Source organism: Balearica regulorum, chromosome 6 (assembly GCF_011004875.1).
Source record: "Balearica regulorum gibbericeps isolate bBalReg1 chromosome 6, bBalReg1.pri, whole genome shotgun sequence".
Classification (NCBI taxonomy): Eukaryota; Metazoa; Chordata; class Aves; order Gruiformes; family Gruidae; genus Balearica; species Balearica regulorum.
In genome coordinates, this window is record NC_046189.1 from 37,620,947 (window position 1) to 37,635,932 (window position 14,986).

The window sequence follows — 14,986 nt, forward strand, 5'->3', positions numbered from 1 at the left end:
AAGACTTGCATTTCCCCCCTCCCTGATCTTGTCTAAAATACAGATCAATAAGTGATGTCACAACAAATCAGAAACTAAGGCGTTTTGCTCTGCCACGGTCCTACTTCTCCTCTAAAAGAAAAGCTTCAGAAATGCCAGCAATTATTTTTTTTCCCCACTACAATGATATGGAAAGGATAAAAACCAGAATGCAGTGTTTACAAGCAGCTTAAAACCCCTTTCCCTGAGGTATGTATTGTACCTTATAAGTACTTTGCTCTTAGCAATACATGTATTGTATAAAAGTCTGAAAAATATTTAGTAGTGTTGAATAAAATGCAGTCCAATTTTATTTTGAAATTAATTTTCAATGTTTATCTACAATATGCTCCACAAATGAGCTGCTAAAACCTCAAAACTTAGTTCTGTGAGATTTTACAAGAAAACTGTGTCGTGAAATCAATTTAAGAATGATGTATGTTTACTAAATATCAGAAAAAGCTTTTTGCTTTAATCATTATCAGTTCATCCTGCTTTATCTACATGACAATGGTTTCTTATCACATGGCATTTCTCTCTAGATAGTTCTGCCAATAAAAAAACCATACCAGGAACTTTTGGAAGAAAGATGAGGGTTTTTTCCTGAGCTAAAGATTTCCAGTTCTATCATTTTGTTTCCTTAAATATTCTTTTCATCACATGGAAGCCTTGCAATATAGGCATACAAACTTGGTAAACAAAGAAGTTCTGAAACTCTGTTCAGCAAAGCTATATTTTGTTTCATTTTCACCTCGGAAGGAGTCATTAAATGCTTCTTTATTCATAAAAGAAAGGGTGGTTAAAAAACATGGAGAGCCCCCAGCTGTTTTGATACCTATTTTAATATCCTTCCCAAAGGTACTGTGCAGCTAGAAGTTGCTGGCTCCAAAGTTATTTAAATGAGCTGAGGAAGAAAATGCAGGATTTAATGAGGGATAAACCCTACCACCTTCACAGCCAAGCATTCGGCTGCCCAAAGGGTAGGAAAAAAGGAGTTTCTGTGATCTTCTTTGCTAGTTGTACCATACCGCATGTGGAAAGATGTTCGTGCGGGATGGGCTCCGAGGCTGCGCGTGACGGTCATCTCCAGCGGCCACCACACCCGTCCCCTCCACCAGGACAGGGCTTCTCCAGACCCCTGCTCAAAACCACGTGTCACCTGCTCAGCACGTTCTGTAGCTGGGGCCTCCAGCACCTCCGCCACTTCTCCAGTTGTAAATACTCAGAAACCTCCCGCTCAATTTACAGAGACAACTAAGATGTGGCCAAGGCCTGATAGGTGTTGCGTACTGTGTCGTATCTAGGATCTCGACGTGGACGGCAATTTGTATTCTTAGCAGATCTGCTGTTATTAACATTGCAAGTTTTACATAATGCCTAACCTACACCTCCACTGCTGCTTCTTATCTTTCACAGCTTTTACACAGAGCGCAGAATATTCCTTGGCTCATTTTCTTTATCTGTTTGATAACTACTTTTGTCAAATGTAGACAAAGCAGATAGATAACTTGCTCCTTCTATGCTTATTTTCTTTAGGCTTTTTAAGGAAAAAAAAATAATAATTTTTCTAAGTGCTTTTTGCTTTTTTCCCTTAGACACCTTTTTTTCCTGGATTCTGTTCTACTGATCCACAGCTGCCTGGTATGATGCCCCTCACTGGATTTCATATCCCATCTGAATGGGATCTAAATTCCCAGTGTTGAGTAAGTAGCAGGATTACTTCATATGTCTTAGAAGTAACAATCCTACTTATACATACCAAGATAGTACCTCTCGCCCTGAGCAACAGGATGACATGGACTCATTTTTGATGTGTGATCCATTACACATTCTACATACTTTTCACCAGTCTACTTGTGCAGGGCCACACTTTGCTTTTGTCCCTACTCGAACCTTATCAAGGCCGAAACTTGTGAAAAGCAGCTTGTATGATCAGTGAACTATGAATGTAACGGTAAGGGTGTAGGAAAGCGACCTGATCGTACATGGAAATGTCATTATTTTCTACACCATAAGCCAGGCCCAGTGAAGCAACATAAGCTATTACAAGCCATTGCAACTCTTGCAGAGCTCTGCAATAAAAGCACCTTCTTGACTGTGCCAGGCATCTTTTTGACCTCTGTGTCATAGGAAGTTTTTGACCCAAATATTCACCATATCGATAATTGAATCCAGTATTAATTCAAGGAAAAGTTGTGTTTACACAAAAATAACAATGTAATGAGCAACACTCATTTCTTCACAGCACCATGATCTTGATTTGGACTGTCTGGCAGTGATTTCCCTGATTAATGAGCAGTGAGTCCTTTCTGAAAATAACAGAAAAGGTAAAAGCTACTGTAAAACTAACATGGTGAAATATTCAGAAATACAGAGGAGTAGTTCTTCTCTGTTAATCTGATGCATTTCATCAAGACCACCAAGACACTGACAGGTCACTACAATACTCAGTTGGTACAGTCTGCTGGATCTAAGAAGGGAAAGCCAAAGCTCATCTCAAGCCCAGTACTGGCACCATGAAGATTTCCTGACCTAGAATTGCAGTATTGTTTTTCATGTAGTGGAGGAAGAAGAATATTAAAATACTTTTACTTTGTATGGACTTTCTTATCTCACAATACTTTGCTGTAGATTTTTAAAAAATTGCTCAGCTATGTGATGAGGATCAATACAAAACTTGGTACAAGCAGAAAAAAACTCTGTAACTCTTCCTGGTGCTCAGGTCAGAACATTTAGCAATGCACTTTACGTGAGGAAGCCTCAAAAAAACAGCAGACCTTCCTATTTTCTGATGGCAAAATAACTACAAAAAGGAAGACTCAAAAAATATATAATACAGTTTTATACTTGGATGTTGAATCACTATGGATGTTGAATAATTGATTAAGGAACTTTTGGGGGTTTTTAATATAAAAGCATTGTTAATTCAATATGCTGAGTAAGAAAATAGTGTGTACAACATCGCTTCACTAAACACAATTCACTAATTTCCTCCAATACCCAATTCATTATTACTAATGAAAACATGCACTAAGCAACAAAAAGCCTAGCGTGAATATGTGTATCACGAAATTCACCTCTGGGGATATTGCAAGGACAAAGCGATCTCATGTCTTTTCTTATCCTAAGGGTACAATTACCTCACGATCATTTCCTCTGTCTTCTTACTATCTACCTTTTCTTCCCAGAGTACACAGCCCATTTTCTTTGTGTGAGGAAAATTGATTTATTTATGAACAGGGAAACTGGGAACTGTTTTAATCTTGGCTGAATTGAGTATTTCACTTTAATTAATAATAACCATATAATAACTTTTAATATTTCCCTGGGAGTATTGTTGTAATATGTGAAAAGTTTTTCTAGGGTTGTTGTGTAGCTCTTTGTAGTAGACTAAGGAAAGTCCATCTGTTCTGTGTTCATCTCTCTCTTTCTTTTCGTATGTATCCTCTAGGCAGGACCAAAACACAAAATACTTTCATTAAGGTAAAAAAGATGTTAAAACTTACCATTTTTGGCCTTACAGGATTTGTTATCAGGCTGAAGTACATAACCATCCACACAGCTGCAAGTGTATGATCCGTCTGTATTTACACACATCTGGCTACAGCTTCCATACATATTACATTCATTCAAATCTAAAGGGACATTAATGAGATCTTGTTTAAGGATTAGGAGAAAAAAAAAAAAAAAAGAAATTCATCAAAAAAATCAGAATTCTAAGAGAAAAGTTTAAGTCATTAAGTCATTATGGTATTATGTCTTTATGTCTTTATGTATGATGCCCTTCTCAAGCCACAACCTGTTGCAGATGTTGGCTGTTGAAATTTCTCCAGTAACCAAATAGAAGGCAAGGAGTTCTCAAGTTTAATAGCTATTAATTTTGAAAAATAAAACCTTCATTTTTTTCAAGTATCATCCAATGTCTACATCATGTGAGGGAGACATTTGGGCTCTTGTTAGCACTGGAGAACCACTAGTTATCAGGGCTGAGAAATGAAGCAACATTTCAAGAGAGGAAATAATTGATTATCCTTCTTGGCCTATTTATGCTGGCAATGTCTTACAGTTCCTTAAACGAACTGTCACAACTTCTACATTAAACCATCATCCACTACATCAAAAACTATATATTTCTCTAATAAAGAACAATTTTCTCAACTAGGGTATATAGGCATAATACCATAAAATCAAGATATGCTATTTAACAGTGGTTTGAGGGTTTAAGTAATAAATTGACATTCTAAAAAAACCTGCTGTTGAAATTATTTCCTCAGATATATTTTTAATCACAAAACATGACAACCATAGAGCAAAAGAACTTATAATAAATTACATTTATGAAGAATCTGGCTTAGCACTATTACTTGGAGAGAGGAGTGATTGGTAGCGAGCACATACATAAGGCAACAGAACTCCAATATGATTATAGAAAGAGAAGAAATAAAACATGAAACAAATACCTGGATAGAGAATTAAGAAGTCATATATTTCAAAACCAGAAAAGAACACCAATTTCAGAATACAATTAACTACACCAAAATAACATTCCCAGCTAAGTTGTATGATCTGGGAGTGTTCATTGATCAAATTCTAATCCAGGTGCGACTTTATGGGCATGAGGCAAAACACTGCAAGTTTTACAGGGTCTCCCGGTCGTGAGGTCTGGAAAGCGGCTTGCGCAAATGAGCTGGAAGCTTTTCCGAGCAGGGGAAACGCTCTCCATCTCCTCTGGTCGAGGATGCTTTCCATCCAGTAATTTAAGAACAGCTACTGCCGGGGCACAGGAGCACCAAGGAGTCAGCAGGGAGACCCTGACTCTCATTTTGGAGGGGTCACTTTCCCATTGCCTGCTCCACAAGCCCATGCTCATTCCCTGAGGAAGACCTCTGAAGGTGGGTGAGGAAGCTGCTGTGCTCACTAGCCTGCCGTTGGGCAGAGCTGTCAGCCCACCGCCGCCACGCTGCACCTCGCAGCCCTCAGGGAACCCATGGGAAACCTGGGGGTCAATGTTCCAAGGTGTTTCTTGTTTACCTGTGCAGCTTCTTCCATCACTGCTTGTTTCGTATCCATCTCCGCAGTAACACCTGGTGCCATTCCTGGTAATGGCACATTTGTACTGGCAATTCCTCTGTTGGCATTTGGGTAGCAATTCTGTAAATAATATTAGTTAGAGCAAAATGTTACTAAATATTTTTATTATTCCTAAATTGCATACCTTAGCGACTTTTTTATATATGTGTAAGTGTATGTCTCAGGAAGGAAACGCTACCATTTACGTTAGCTGGTTTCGGAAATAAAACAATTGTTGCAAAATGCTTGCTTTGAAAATTGCATTTCAGCAAGTTAATAAACAGAAATCAGCATTTTATTTCTATCAGAAGTTGCTCACTGTCAAGGTGTACTGTTGCTCTGCTTAGACATCCATTTTTTGCACACCAGTCATTTTCAGTCAAAGCAATGATTTGGAAAAAACCCAAAACAACCAAACACCAAAGCTCACGGAGTTAGATTATAGTTATAAAAACCAGCCAAGGTTATGAGAAAGGTTTCAACATCTATGTCTTTCTCATTTCTCATATCAATTGATTTTCTATCTTTTTAAAGCTTGTTTTGATTTACTGATACACATATAACCTTCAGAGCAATCAATGGGAATATATTCTGGCTCAATAATTTAACATTGGACATGTAATGCTGGATAAACAGTGGACATTATACATGTCATTACTACTGAAGTCCTGCATAGAATCTATAGCTTAAATACATACCATCAGCACTAACAACCAGAAGAAATATTGTAGAAATATACACTGTAATGTTTTCCAGCATGAAACAGCATGAAAACAAACAAAAAACCCTCAAACACTTCTCAGCCTCAAGCTGTATGACAAGTATCAATAATTTTGCCGATCAAAAAAATAGTATTTTAATGGACAACAACATTTTTCCCTCCAGGAAAATAAGAAAAGGGTCAAGGAATACAGCTTAAGGAGTTGATCTGAAGATATTTTTCAAACTTATACGCAGATGGGTCAGAATATAACCGCAAATGGACAGCGAAAGGTTCTGTTACAGGGTTGGCTTTAAGTAACTGGGTATGTCCTAACGAAGAAAAGAAATCTGTATTATTAATATGTGGGAAGTTTTAATCTGTCTGATCATTATTCATCGAGTTCTACTTGGGAGTAGAATGAAAATGAATATGAAGAAGAGTCTGCATGAGCATCTGAGCCCTTCTTCATGAACATCTGAGCTTCAATTCTGGAACGTCTGCCAGTGTCAAAATAAAGCTGAAATTTTGGGGGAAAAGTGGATGTGGCTGGCATCCAAAGTTACTACTTACTACAATGCAACTATTGTAAAAACAAGGAAGTTTCACACAATTATCGCAGGGCATTTCCTAGAATTCTGTAATCCACACAATCTACAGACTGACTAGAGGCTGATAAACCATCAACCGTCTAAACCTGCCCATTTTCCAAGTGGTTTGTGGAATATTTCTCTGCCTTTTGTGCCCTTGTGAATAGGCAGATAATTCATTTTTTGGCTGTACCTTGCTTTGTTCGTTTCTTGTCCCTAGTCCAGTCCTTAAATCTATTACAACTTTCCAAGAACAAATCCCATGCAGAATGCAAACCAGGAAACTTCCCCAAAGGTAAGCTGAAATGGGACTGCACGCCGAGGTGTGGAGCTGGAACCAAGGCCGATTAGGTGGTATCTCTTTATTTAATATTTCTATCTGAACAAAATCGACATATACATTTCATTTTCTAAGCAAACATGGATCAACCATCCTTTACAACCTATAATTTCCTTCCTCAAATATTTGTCTGATGCTATGCAGCCAGGAGCTTTTACCGGATGATAACTATTTGACTCACAAACGGGACTTGGCTTGTTTGCACTCTTTCCATAATGGATGCAGACAGCCAGCGGCTTAAAACAGAATAGCGAGACTCGCACACAGCCCATAAAGGCTGCTGGAGAACAGCAACAATAAATTGGCAAGTGAGATCCATTAAGGGAAAATTAATAAAAACAGTCTATCTGCTCATATTTTGCACAAAAACGTGCATTTCACTGATTTTAAATCATTGCAGTATCATGTGGGTGGTTTTTAACAACAAAGCGGTTGCATTTTCCTTACAGTAAGTGTAACTGAAGTGCTGTGGATAGACCATTTCTGCCAAAAAATACTTCGTCACACATCTCAACCCTCATTCTTTCCACGCTTTTTTATTTTTCACGCTGTCTCTCAGAACTTCGTTGGTGTCCTCATCCCATCTGCTATGCTTTTAGAAAGGGCTTCTCTGAGGAGGTATTGCACCAATACTTTCTTCTCTTATTCAAGTCCTTACATTCACTTTGTGGTGAATATTGAACAATTAATTAATTAATTTCAATTTTTTTTTTCTCAAAATACATGTTTCATGGTCCACTGTCAATTTAAATTTAAAACTTGACCCGTGACAAAACCAAAATTTTCTCTCTCAAAATTTTATCTGGCTATGAAAAGAAGCAACCTATCACTTTCCTCAAGTTTTACACTGAAACTACTTTTACCAGCTTCCCTGGAGGTAGACGGCTGGCCAGGCAGCCAGACGGGAATTCTTCTAACACACCAGACACTCCCACAAATCCATTCAAGAAGCACTGCTGACCGCCATCGGTTTCTCACTTCAAACTAACATGTCCCCCTGCCCAAATTATCCATTAGATTATTACAACCATAATTTGCCTCCATCCACAGCTCCACTGAAGAGCTTCCTCACTGCCTGTGTGAGAGACACCTTCGTGTCCAGAAAAATTTTGTCCCATTGCTGATCTGCTAAACCTGCCAGCGGAATCCACAAGCAGAAAAGTACAAAATACCACGTGCATGCAATTCTGTGCAACATGCTCTAGGTGATCCTGCTTTAGCAGGGGGGTTGGACTAGATGATCTCTAGAGGTCCTTTCCAACCCCTACCATTCTGTGAATACCACAACAACGTTGAGTGTAAGCAAATTAGAGCAGAGAAGAAAAGAAAAGAGAAGAGAAGAAAAGAAAAGAAAAGAAAAGAAAAGAAAAGAAAAGAAAAGAGAAAAGAAAAGAAAAGAAAAGAAAAGAAAAGAAAAGAAAAGAAAAGAAAAGAAAAGAAAAGAAAAGAAAAGAAAAGAAAAGAAAAGAAAAGAAAAGAAAAGAAAAGAAAAGAAAAGAAAAGAAAAGAAAAGAAAAGAAAAGAAGTTGAGTTGGAAGGAACCTACAAAGACCATCTAGCCCAATTGCCTGACCAGTTCAGGGCTGACCAAAAGTTAAAGCATGTTATTAAGAGCATTGTCAGATGCCCTTAATAAATAGAAAAATAAGTAGTAAGATAGAAAAAGTATTTTCTATTGTACTAGCTATTTTGCTTTCTTTATTTTAAGTAAGTGATCCTGAAAACCTTTGGAAGAAAATGGAGTTTGCCTCTGGAAATGTTTGAAGTATTGAAGGACATGCTATGGAAGACAGTGTATACATTTATGGTTAGGTTAGATTTGTAACAGGCTTCTTGAGAAGAAGTGAGGAGGCAAAGAAAAATCATGAAACAGTGAACACTGCTATTTTTAATGCTCCAGATAGGAAATTTAAAGAGATAAAAGCCTGGGAGCCTCATTTCTTGTTCATCCTACTTTGCTTTCGGATCAGAGTAAAATTCTACACCCACTTTGGTCTCCCTTTGTCAACGTGAATTGGTTTACAAAGTACACAGCCAGTGAAGAATGAGCATCACCGAGCTTTCCACTTTTATCACAGCTACAGAAACCTCTGAATTTTGTCAAAACATGGTATTTCTGCTGCTAGATTTAAAGGAAGAAGTTGGACTGAGGGAAAGCAAGAGGAGAGAGCTTTATAGCTCACAAGGAGACCCACAATTCAAGACATGGAGCTGCAGAGCAAGCTGTGAGATTTGCAGAAATACAGGGTAGCAGAAGTAGTTGTGAGTGCCTTTAGGATGATCTATTTTCTCCAAGTCCAGGGAGTACTGACAATTCATCCAGCTCTGATTTAGGTCATTTTGTTCAGTGTTTTCTTTCTTCCACAGGAGACATGAAGGGCAGCATTTTTTTTCTTCCCTACATCCCCATGAATGAGCCTCTCTAAAGCTGTGCTCCAGCTCTACCACAAAAGCCACCCTGCTTTCTGAAAGACGCCCATGTCAATCTTACGCTTCCTGACTTTCATATTCCTCTAACTCCCGGGTATCTAGTCCCATAGGAGAGCAGTCAATCAGGCAAAGATGCTGCTGTTCTCATCTCCCCTAAAGCGGCATCCCTTTGACAATGGCTCGGAGGAGCTGTAAGCTTCTTGGACAAACTGCTCCCACAGGACTTCATAGTAATAAAATCCTGTTTCCATTTATTTCTTCTGTGTTCAAGGAAATACACTGTTTATCATAGTTCATCCAAGATGAATGATATAAAGAACTATCATCTTTTGAATGGTTTTTTAATGAAAGGATTAACCAATTGATCTGGCTATCCTTTTTGTCAGTTCCTCCTGAGCTGACATGAGGTTCACAAGAGGTTCACACTAGGATCTCAAGCTTAGATGTTCTGGCTGTTTCTGCTATCAAGAAAAGCAATTCAGTTTGCAGTTTCTTAAAGCTGGAAAATTGTTTGGCTCTTAGGGATTGTCAAGCAATAGAGTGGATTTACGAAGATAGGTCAGTTGGCTTTGCCTTTTCTGAGAGGATGAAAGAGGACTAGATTCCCACCCAGTGAAATGCATTTAGATGCCGTTATTTCTGATGATAATAAGGCCCTTGGGTGATAGTGGGTTCCCCATTATGTTTCATAAGTACATCTGTAATATATAAATTCCTGTACGGCTCTTTTTGTAAAGACAATATATGCTGGTGAGTATAGACAACTTTACAGTACTCTGTAAATTAAAATTTACTAATCGCATGATGTTGATAATCATCAATGATACAGAGGTAGAGTAAGTAAAATAAATTTGCTGAAGTTTAATAGTTCAAAGTGCAAGATAGTATGCCTAAGGAATAATAACAGAGCTTCTGCTGTCAGTTTGGGGCTTCACAATTTGAAACAACAAAGGATCCTTTTCCAAGAGTTCATCACAGAATGACTATGAGCTAACAGCGCAGTGTCACCTGGGAAAAAAGGAAATGCATTGCTGAGAGCACTGGGATAAGCACTTCCCGTAGAGAAAGTGTTGATATCAAGGCCCAGGATGCTCGTGAGTCCTTTTCTTCCAGGATGCAGCTGTTTGTGGTTGTGCCCACCCCAATGAATATCTGGAGGATAAACTCAGATTTGAGCAGGATCAGAGAATGGCCTCAGGGATTAGCAGGGGAATGGAGAGCTGCAATCTGAGGGGAGACTGCAAGTTTTTGTGTTGGTTAATGCTGGGAGACGAAAATGAAGAGGAATTATGACTGCTGTCTATGAATATATCAGAAGATCAACAGCAGGGAGAGACAATTTAAGCTAAAGGACTATTGGCAGAAGTACAAATGGGTATAAATCGCCCATTAATAAATTCTGGCTGAAAATGAGAAGGTTCCTAGCTATTACCGTAATCAGGTTCTGGAACTCCTCTTTGAATGGGAACAGCAGGGACAGAAAATAAATAAAAGCTTTTGACATGGATCATGACAGGTTCACAAAAGACAGCATATGAAAAGGCCCCTGAAATACCAGAAACTGCATTCGTGACCCAGGAGGTTCCTTCTACTACTATATTCCTCAAGCAACACATTATCTTCTGCTAAAACATAATTTTTCATTATGGAACTAAGATTAATCCTTCCTTCCTTGTCTCTGGAACATACCCAAACGAAAACTTAGGGGAGCTTGTTACTGAACTAGTCTTCTAATTGTATTCCATACATATTCGTATTTCTCTTAAATATTCGCATTCTTTTTGGCAGCTTTGTGTTTCATGAATTTACTTGATCTTATCACTGTGTTATTTGTTCAGTTTTTGTGATTCAATATTCATACACTTATGTCTAGCCTATTCTTATCGCACATATGCTGTAAGCCTTATTTTTCTTTTCTAGTTCATTTTCCGAGTTTTGAAGTACAAATCTTTTACAGATTAGACTCTTTAATGTAATCTACCTGAAGTTGTTTGTTTGTTTGTTATTGTTGATGTTATATGCACAATATAAAGCTCTATGGTTTGCTTCTCTGACAGAAAAGGGTAGCTTGATTGATAGAACTCAATTGTTGGATTGAAATAATGCAGCCTGGTTTTATCTTAAATTTGTTGGTCATTTTATTAGTTTTTACTATCGTACCATAAAAGAAAAAAAAAAAAGACAAAAATGTAATCATCTTTGTCACACACCTCAGCCCACAACTCTCTTATGGTAGATATACTACTGAAAAAGAGATATGGAAATCAGAGATCAGATTCATAACCTTATACTCCCACTATGGGTGACCTCAGTCAAAGTTCAGCAGAGAAGCAGGAAGAGTCAAATTAAAAAAAAAAAAACAACATGCAATATATGGCAGATGTGCCCCATTACGCTCAAACAGCTGGGTGAGAAGTGGAACACCGCCTTCGGCTAGAAGAAAGATTCCTGTCTGCCCTTAGACAAGGGCTAAGATGAACATTTCTTCCACCTATTTTGTGTTTCCCATAGGCGACACAGGTCAAGCTGCAGCCTCTGCATCTAGGCACCAGCCAAGTCACTGCTGCTTCCTGACTCACAGCCAGGAGCCTTGGGAAAATACAGGACTAAAGTTGGTTTTTACTAGTTGCTAAAATAAACCATCCATTTAGAAGAATTAGCTAAAAGTTACACGTTGTAAAGACTGAGACATTTACAGTTAGGGTCTGCAAGCCAGCCTCCAGCTGCCTAGCCCCAGAGATCCATTAGGCAGTATAGGATTTCTATATAATGCACAGACGGGTAACAACACCCAGGATGACAACTGAAAAACCCTTCATCCTGAACTGCCTATAGCAAGTTAGAGCAAATTGTAAGTCCTGGGTATAACTGCAATCCTTTTCCTTCATAGAGATAGATGTCTAAGCCTGGACTGCTGGTAGGTAACTCCATTTGCTTAAACTCCAGAGTGCAAAATCCTTTCCTAAGGCTAGGGTGTTACAGTAATATATCCAGGACATAAAGAGAGAAACGAGGCTTGAGAATGGTGCTTTGTCCGGTGTACCAGGCTGCTCCTGAATATTCATCCATAAAATAGTTACTGGATAAAACATATCAACATATTGCTGTATTTCCACCCTTTGCCATTACTATCATCATCAGGCAAGAGAGTCAGACTCTAGTGTGCATTCTCTGAGCCCGTAAAACTCCATTTTTCCTAACAGTATTGATTCAACGTGAGAACACCTTACATATTGCCCAAGACGTAGTGACTGTTGCATCCTATTGGGAAGGGCTGATGGGGTGAGGTGTGCATACCCTTGAGGGTGAAGGCACACCTGGGTCATCCTGGGTCACGCCTCCTAAGCAAGTGCTCTAAGGACAAAGCTGTGATGTAAAAGCTGAGCACAGGCATTTGTCATATTAGTTATCATTTATAAAGAAAAAGCCTTAACTATACTGTATCAGAGCTCATCCCCATCAGTAGATGTCTCCACATTGGGAAACCTTGTTCCTTAAACACCAAGCGATGCAGAAATTTCTACCTGAAATAGGAAAGGTGTCTGCTCAAGGTAAGCACTTCTGAGCGCTGTGGTACGTGGATTGTACTTCATATATTCTACCTGATGTGGCTCAACCCTCTATTGGATCTTTCTACACATCACTGTCTATGTGTTGGCAATCAGTTGCTGAACAACTTAATATATTATTTTAAATAGTCATTAAAATGTATTTGTCTATTTTATGATTACAAGAAAATTACACATCTTGTTTAATGCACTTGTCAGTTTGCTCAAAACCAGAAGTGTCTTACTGTGATTACTGTTCAGTGAAAGTGGGAATGTCTTACTGAGTAAGTTCAGGCTGGTTTTGATTATCAAGATATTATTTTAAGAAGACAGATTTCTTTTTTTCTTTTTTTTTTTTCCTTTGTCATTTCCAATATAATGAAGTCAGAAAGAAGAAAAAAGCTTAAATAAGCAAATCAAATCTTCCAAATCCATACTCCAGTCAGCACTCCTTTTCAGATCTGAGCATACTCATCTTCCAAATATTACCTAACAGTATCTCCCTACCATTTCATGGATAAATTTATTTTTCAAGGATGTACTATTGAAATTTCTTCCTGCCTAAATCTTGACCTACAATATTTGGCTGAGCTTCAAAACAATTTGTTTTATGTGCTGTTCTTCAACCATAGCATCACAAAACACTTGAAAAGATGAGATCAGCAGGTAGCAGGCATGTAGTAAAATATTAGCTTCACCAGTGGAAATGGATCATTATTTTGACCTTTTGCTGTTTTAGTTATATCTTGGCTGCCATACACAAGCATAAGCACAAGCTGAAGAGAAGTCCACATGGGAAAATCTGAACTGGGTAAGTGATTTCATGACTAAAGAGAAGAGAGTCACTTACCTGGTTATTAATCTGGATACAAGATATAGATTTAGAAGAATAAATATCCTTTATATGAGAAGAACACACATTTGTTTAAATTTATATAAATCAGTTTACTATTTTAGGTATTTTCACAGTATTGAATACACACTGAAGCAGGTTCACTGAGTTATAGAGAATCATCATTAAATTGTGTCTAATGAGATATGAAGCCTGACAATACTGAATGTATTCAATCATAATCCAGAAGTGAAAGTAGTGACTAATAAAGTTTGTGAATGGTGACAAAGACTGGCAGAATGGATAAACTACAGAGAGGACTGGCACTCAACAAGAGCAGACCACCTGGGCTTATTAGTAGTCTGGACCTAGTCATATAAAATGCATTTACAGAGTTAGCTTATGATTTCTCAGCCTTATGAGCAAATTGCATTTCAGTGCCCGAGGAGAAAAAAATGTAATTTGGTGGCAGGGGCAGAGCAGGCTCTGGTGTGAAAAACGTTCAGTAATGTTTTGGGGAGGTAAGGGATGTTAGGCAGCTTCTCAAGGAGAACTCTGGAAATCTAAATACAGTTGAGAAGTCTGTCCCTGATGAGGCAGGTCCCCTTCTCCTGGGTTGTCCTTTCACTAAGGCCTGTCTTTAATTATTCACAATCCAGAGGTACGAACCCTACACCCCTCTCACCAAAAGTCTTTCTGGGATTTCCATCTGAACATAAGAAAACACCTTTTCACTGTGAGGGTGGTGGAACACAAGAGCAGGTTGCCCAGAGAGGTTGTGGAGTCTCCATCCTTGATGCTATTCAAAACCCAACTGGACATGGTGCTGGACAACTTGATCTAGGTGACCTTGCTTTCAGTAGAGAGTTCATCAGCTAGATGGTCTCCAGAGGTCCCTGCCAACCTCACGGAGTCTGCAGATCCTACAGGCAAAGCACACTCCTTCCTTGCAAAGACCTGCGAGCATCACTGCATCCTGCAGCAGCCCGAAACGTACAAGGAAGGGGCGCAATTAAATACCAGCTGCAGAGGGCAAGTGGCAATGGGAAGAGAATAAGGTCAAGACGGAGAGCTGAGGAAGAGCTTTCTCTTCCTCTCCCTTCTCCTGCAGGTAAGACAGTGGTGGTAAGGCAGATCGGGCAGTGACTGCTGCCCGTGGAAGCTGCTATCGCCTCCCTCTCCCAGGTCATTTCTAACTCCTAACTTCCCTCCAGCAGTGACAGCTGCGCAGAGTTGGCAGGACGCAGGAGGCTGTTCATCCTGGCACAGTAAATCTCCTTTTCTTCAGGCAAAGCATACTGCATGTCACCTTCGAGACTTTTGCACTAGTCAGCTAGCTACTTAGGCAATAAATAGAGCCAGTTCTTGTATCTTAATTCAACAAAATGCAAAGTCACACACTAGGGAATAGGAAATGTATGCTATATTCACCAAATGAAGGAAAACAGGGATTTAAAT

At 38.9% G+C, this 14,986-nt stretch overlaps 1 protein-coding gene across 1 annotated transcript in view; it reads right to left on the reverse strand.

Annotated features, from left to right (window-relative positions):
- Positions 1 to 14,986, reverse strand: part of LRP1B (LDL receptor related protein 1B) — a 742,991-nt gene that overhangs the window by 371,601 nt on the left and 356,404 nt on the right. Inside the window, exons 4-5 of the mRNA XM_075757248.1 lie at positions 5,050 to 5,169; positions 3,525 to 3,653 (exon numbers count right to left, since the gene is read on the reverse strand). Coding sequence (XP_075613363.1) covers positions 3,525 to 3,653; positions 5,050 to 5,169 — 249 coding nt within the window. The remainder of the gene's footprint in view (positions 1 to 3,524; positions 3,654 to 5,049; positions 5,170 to 14,986) is intronic.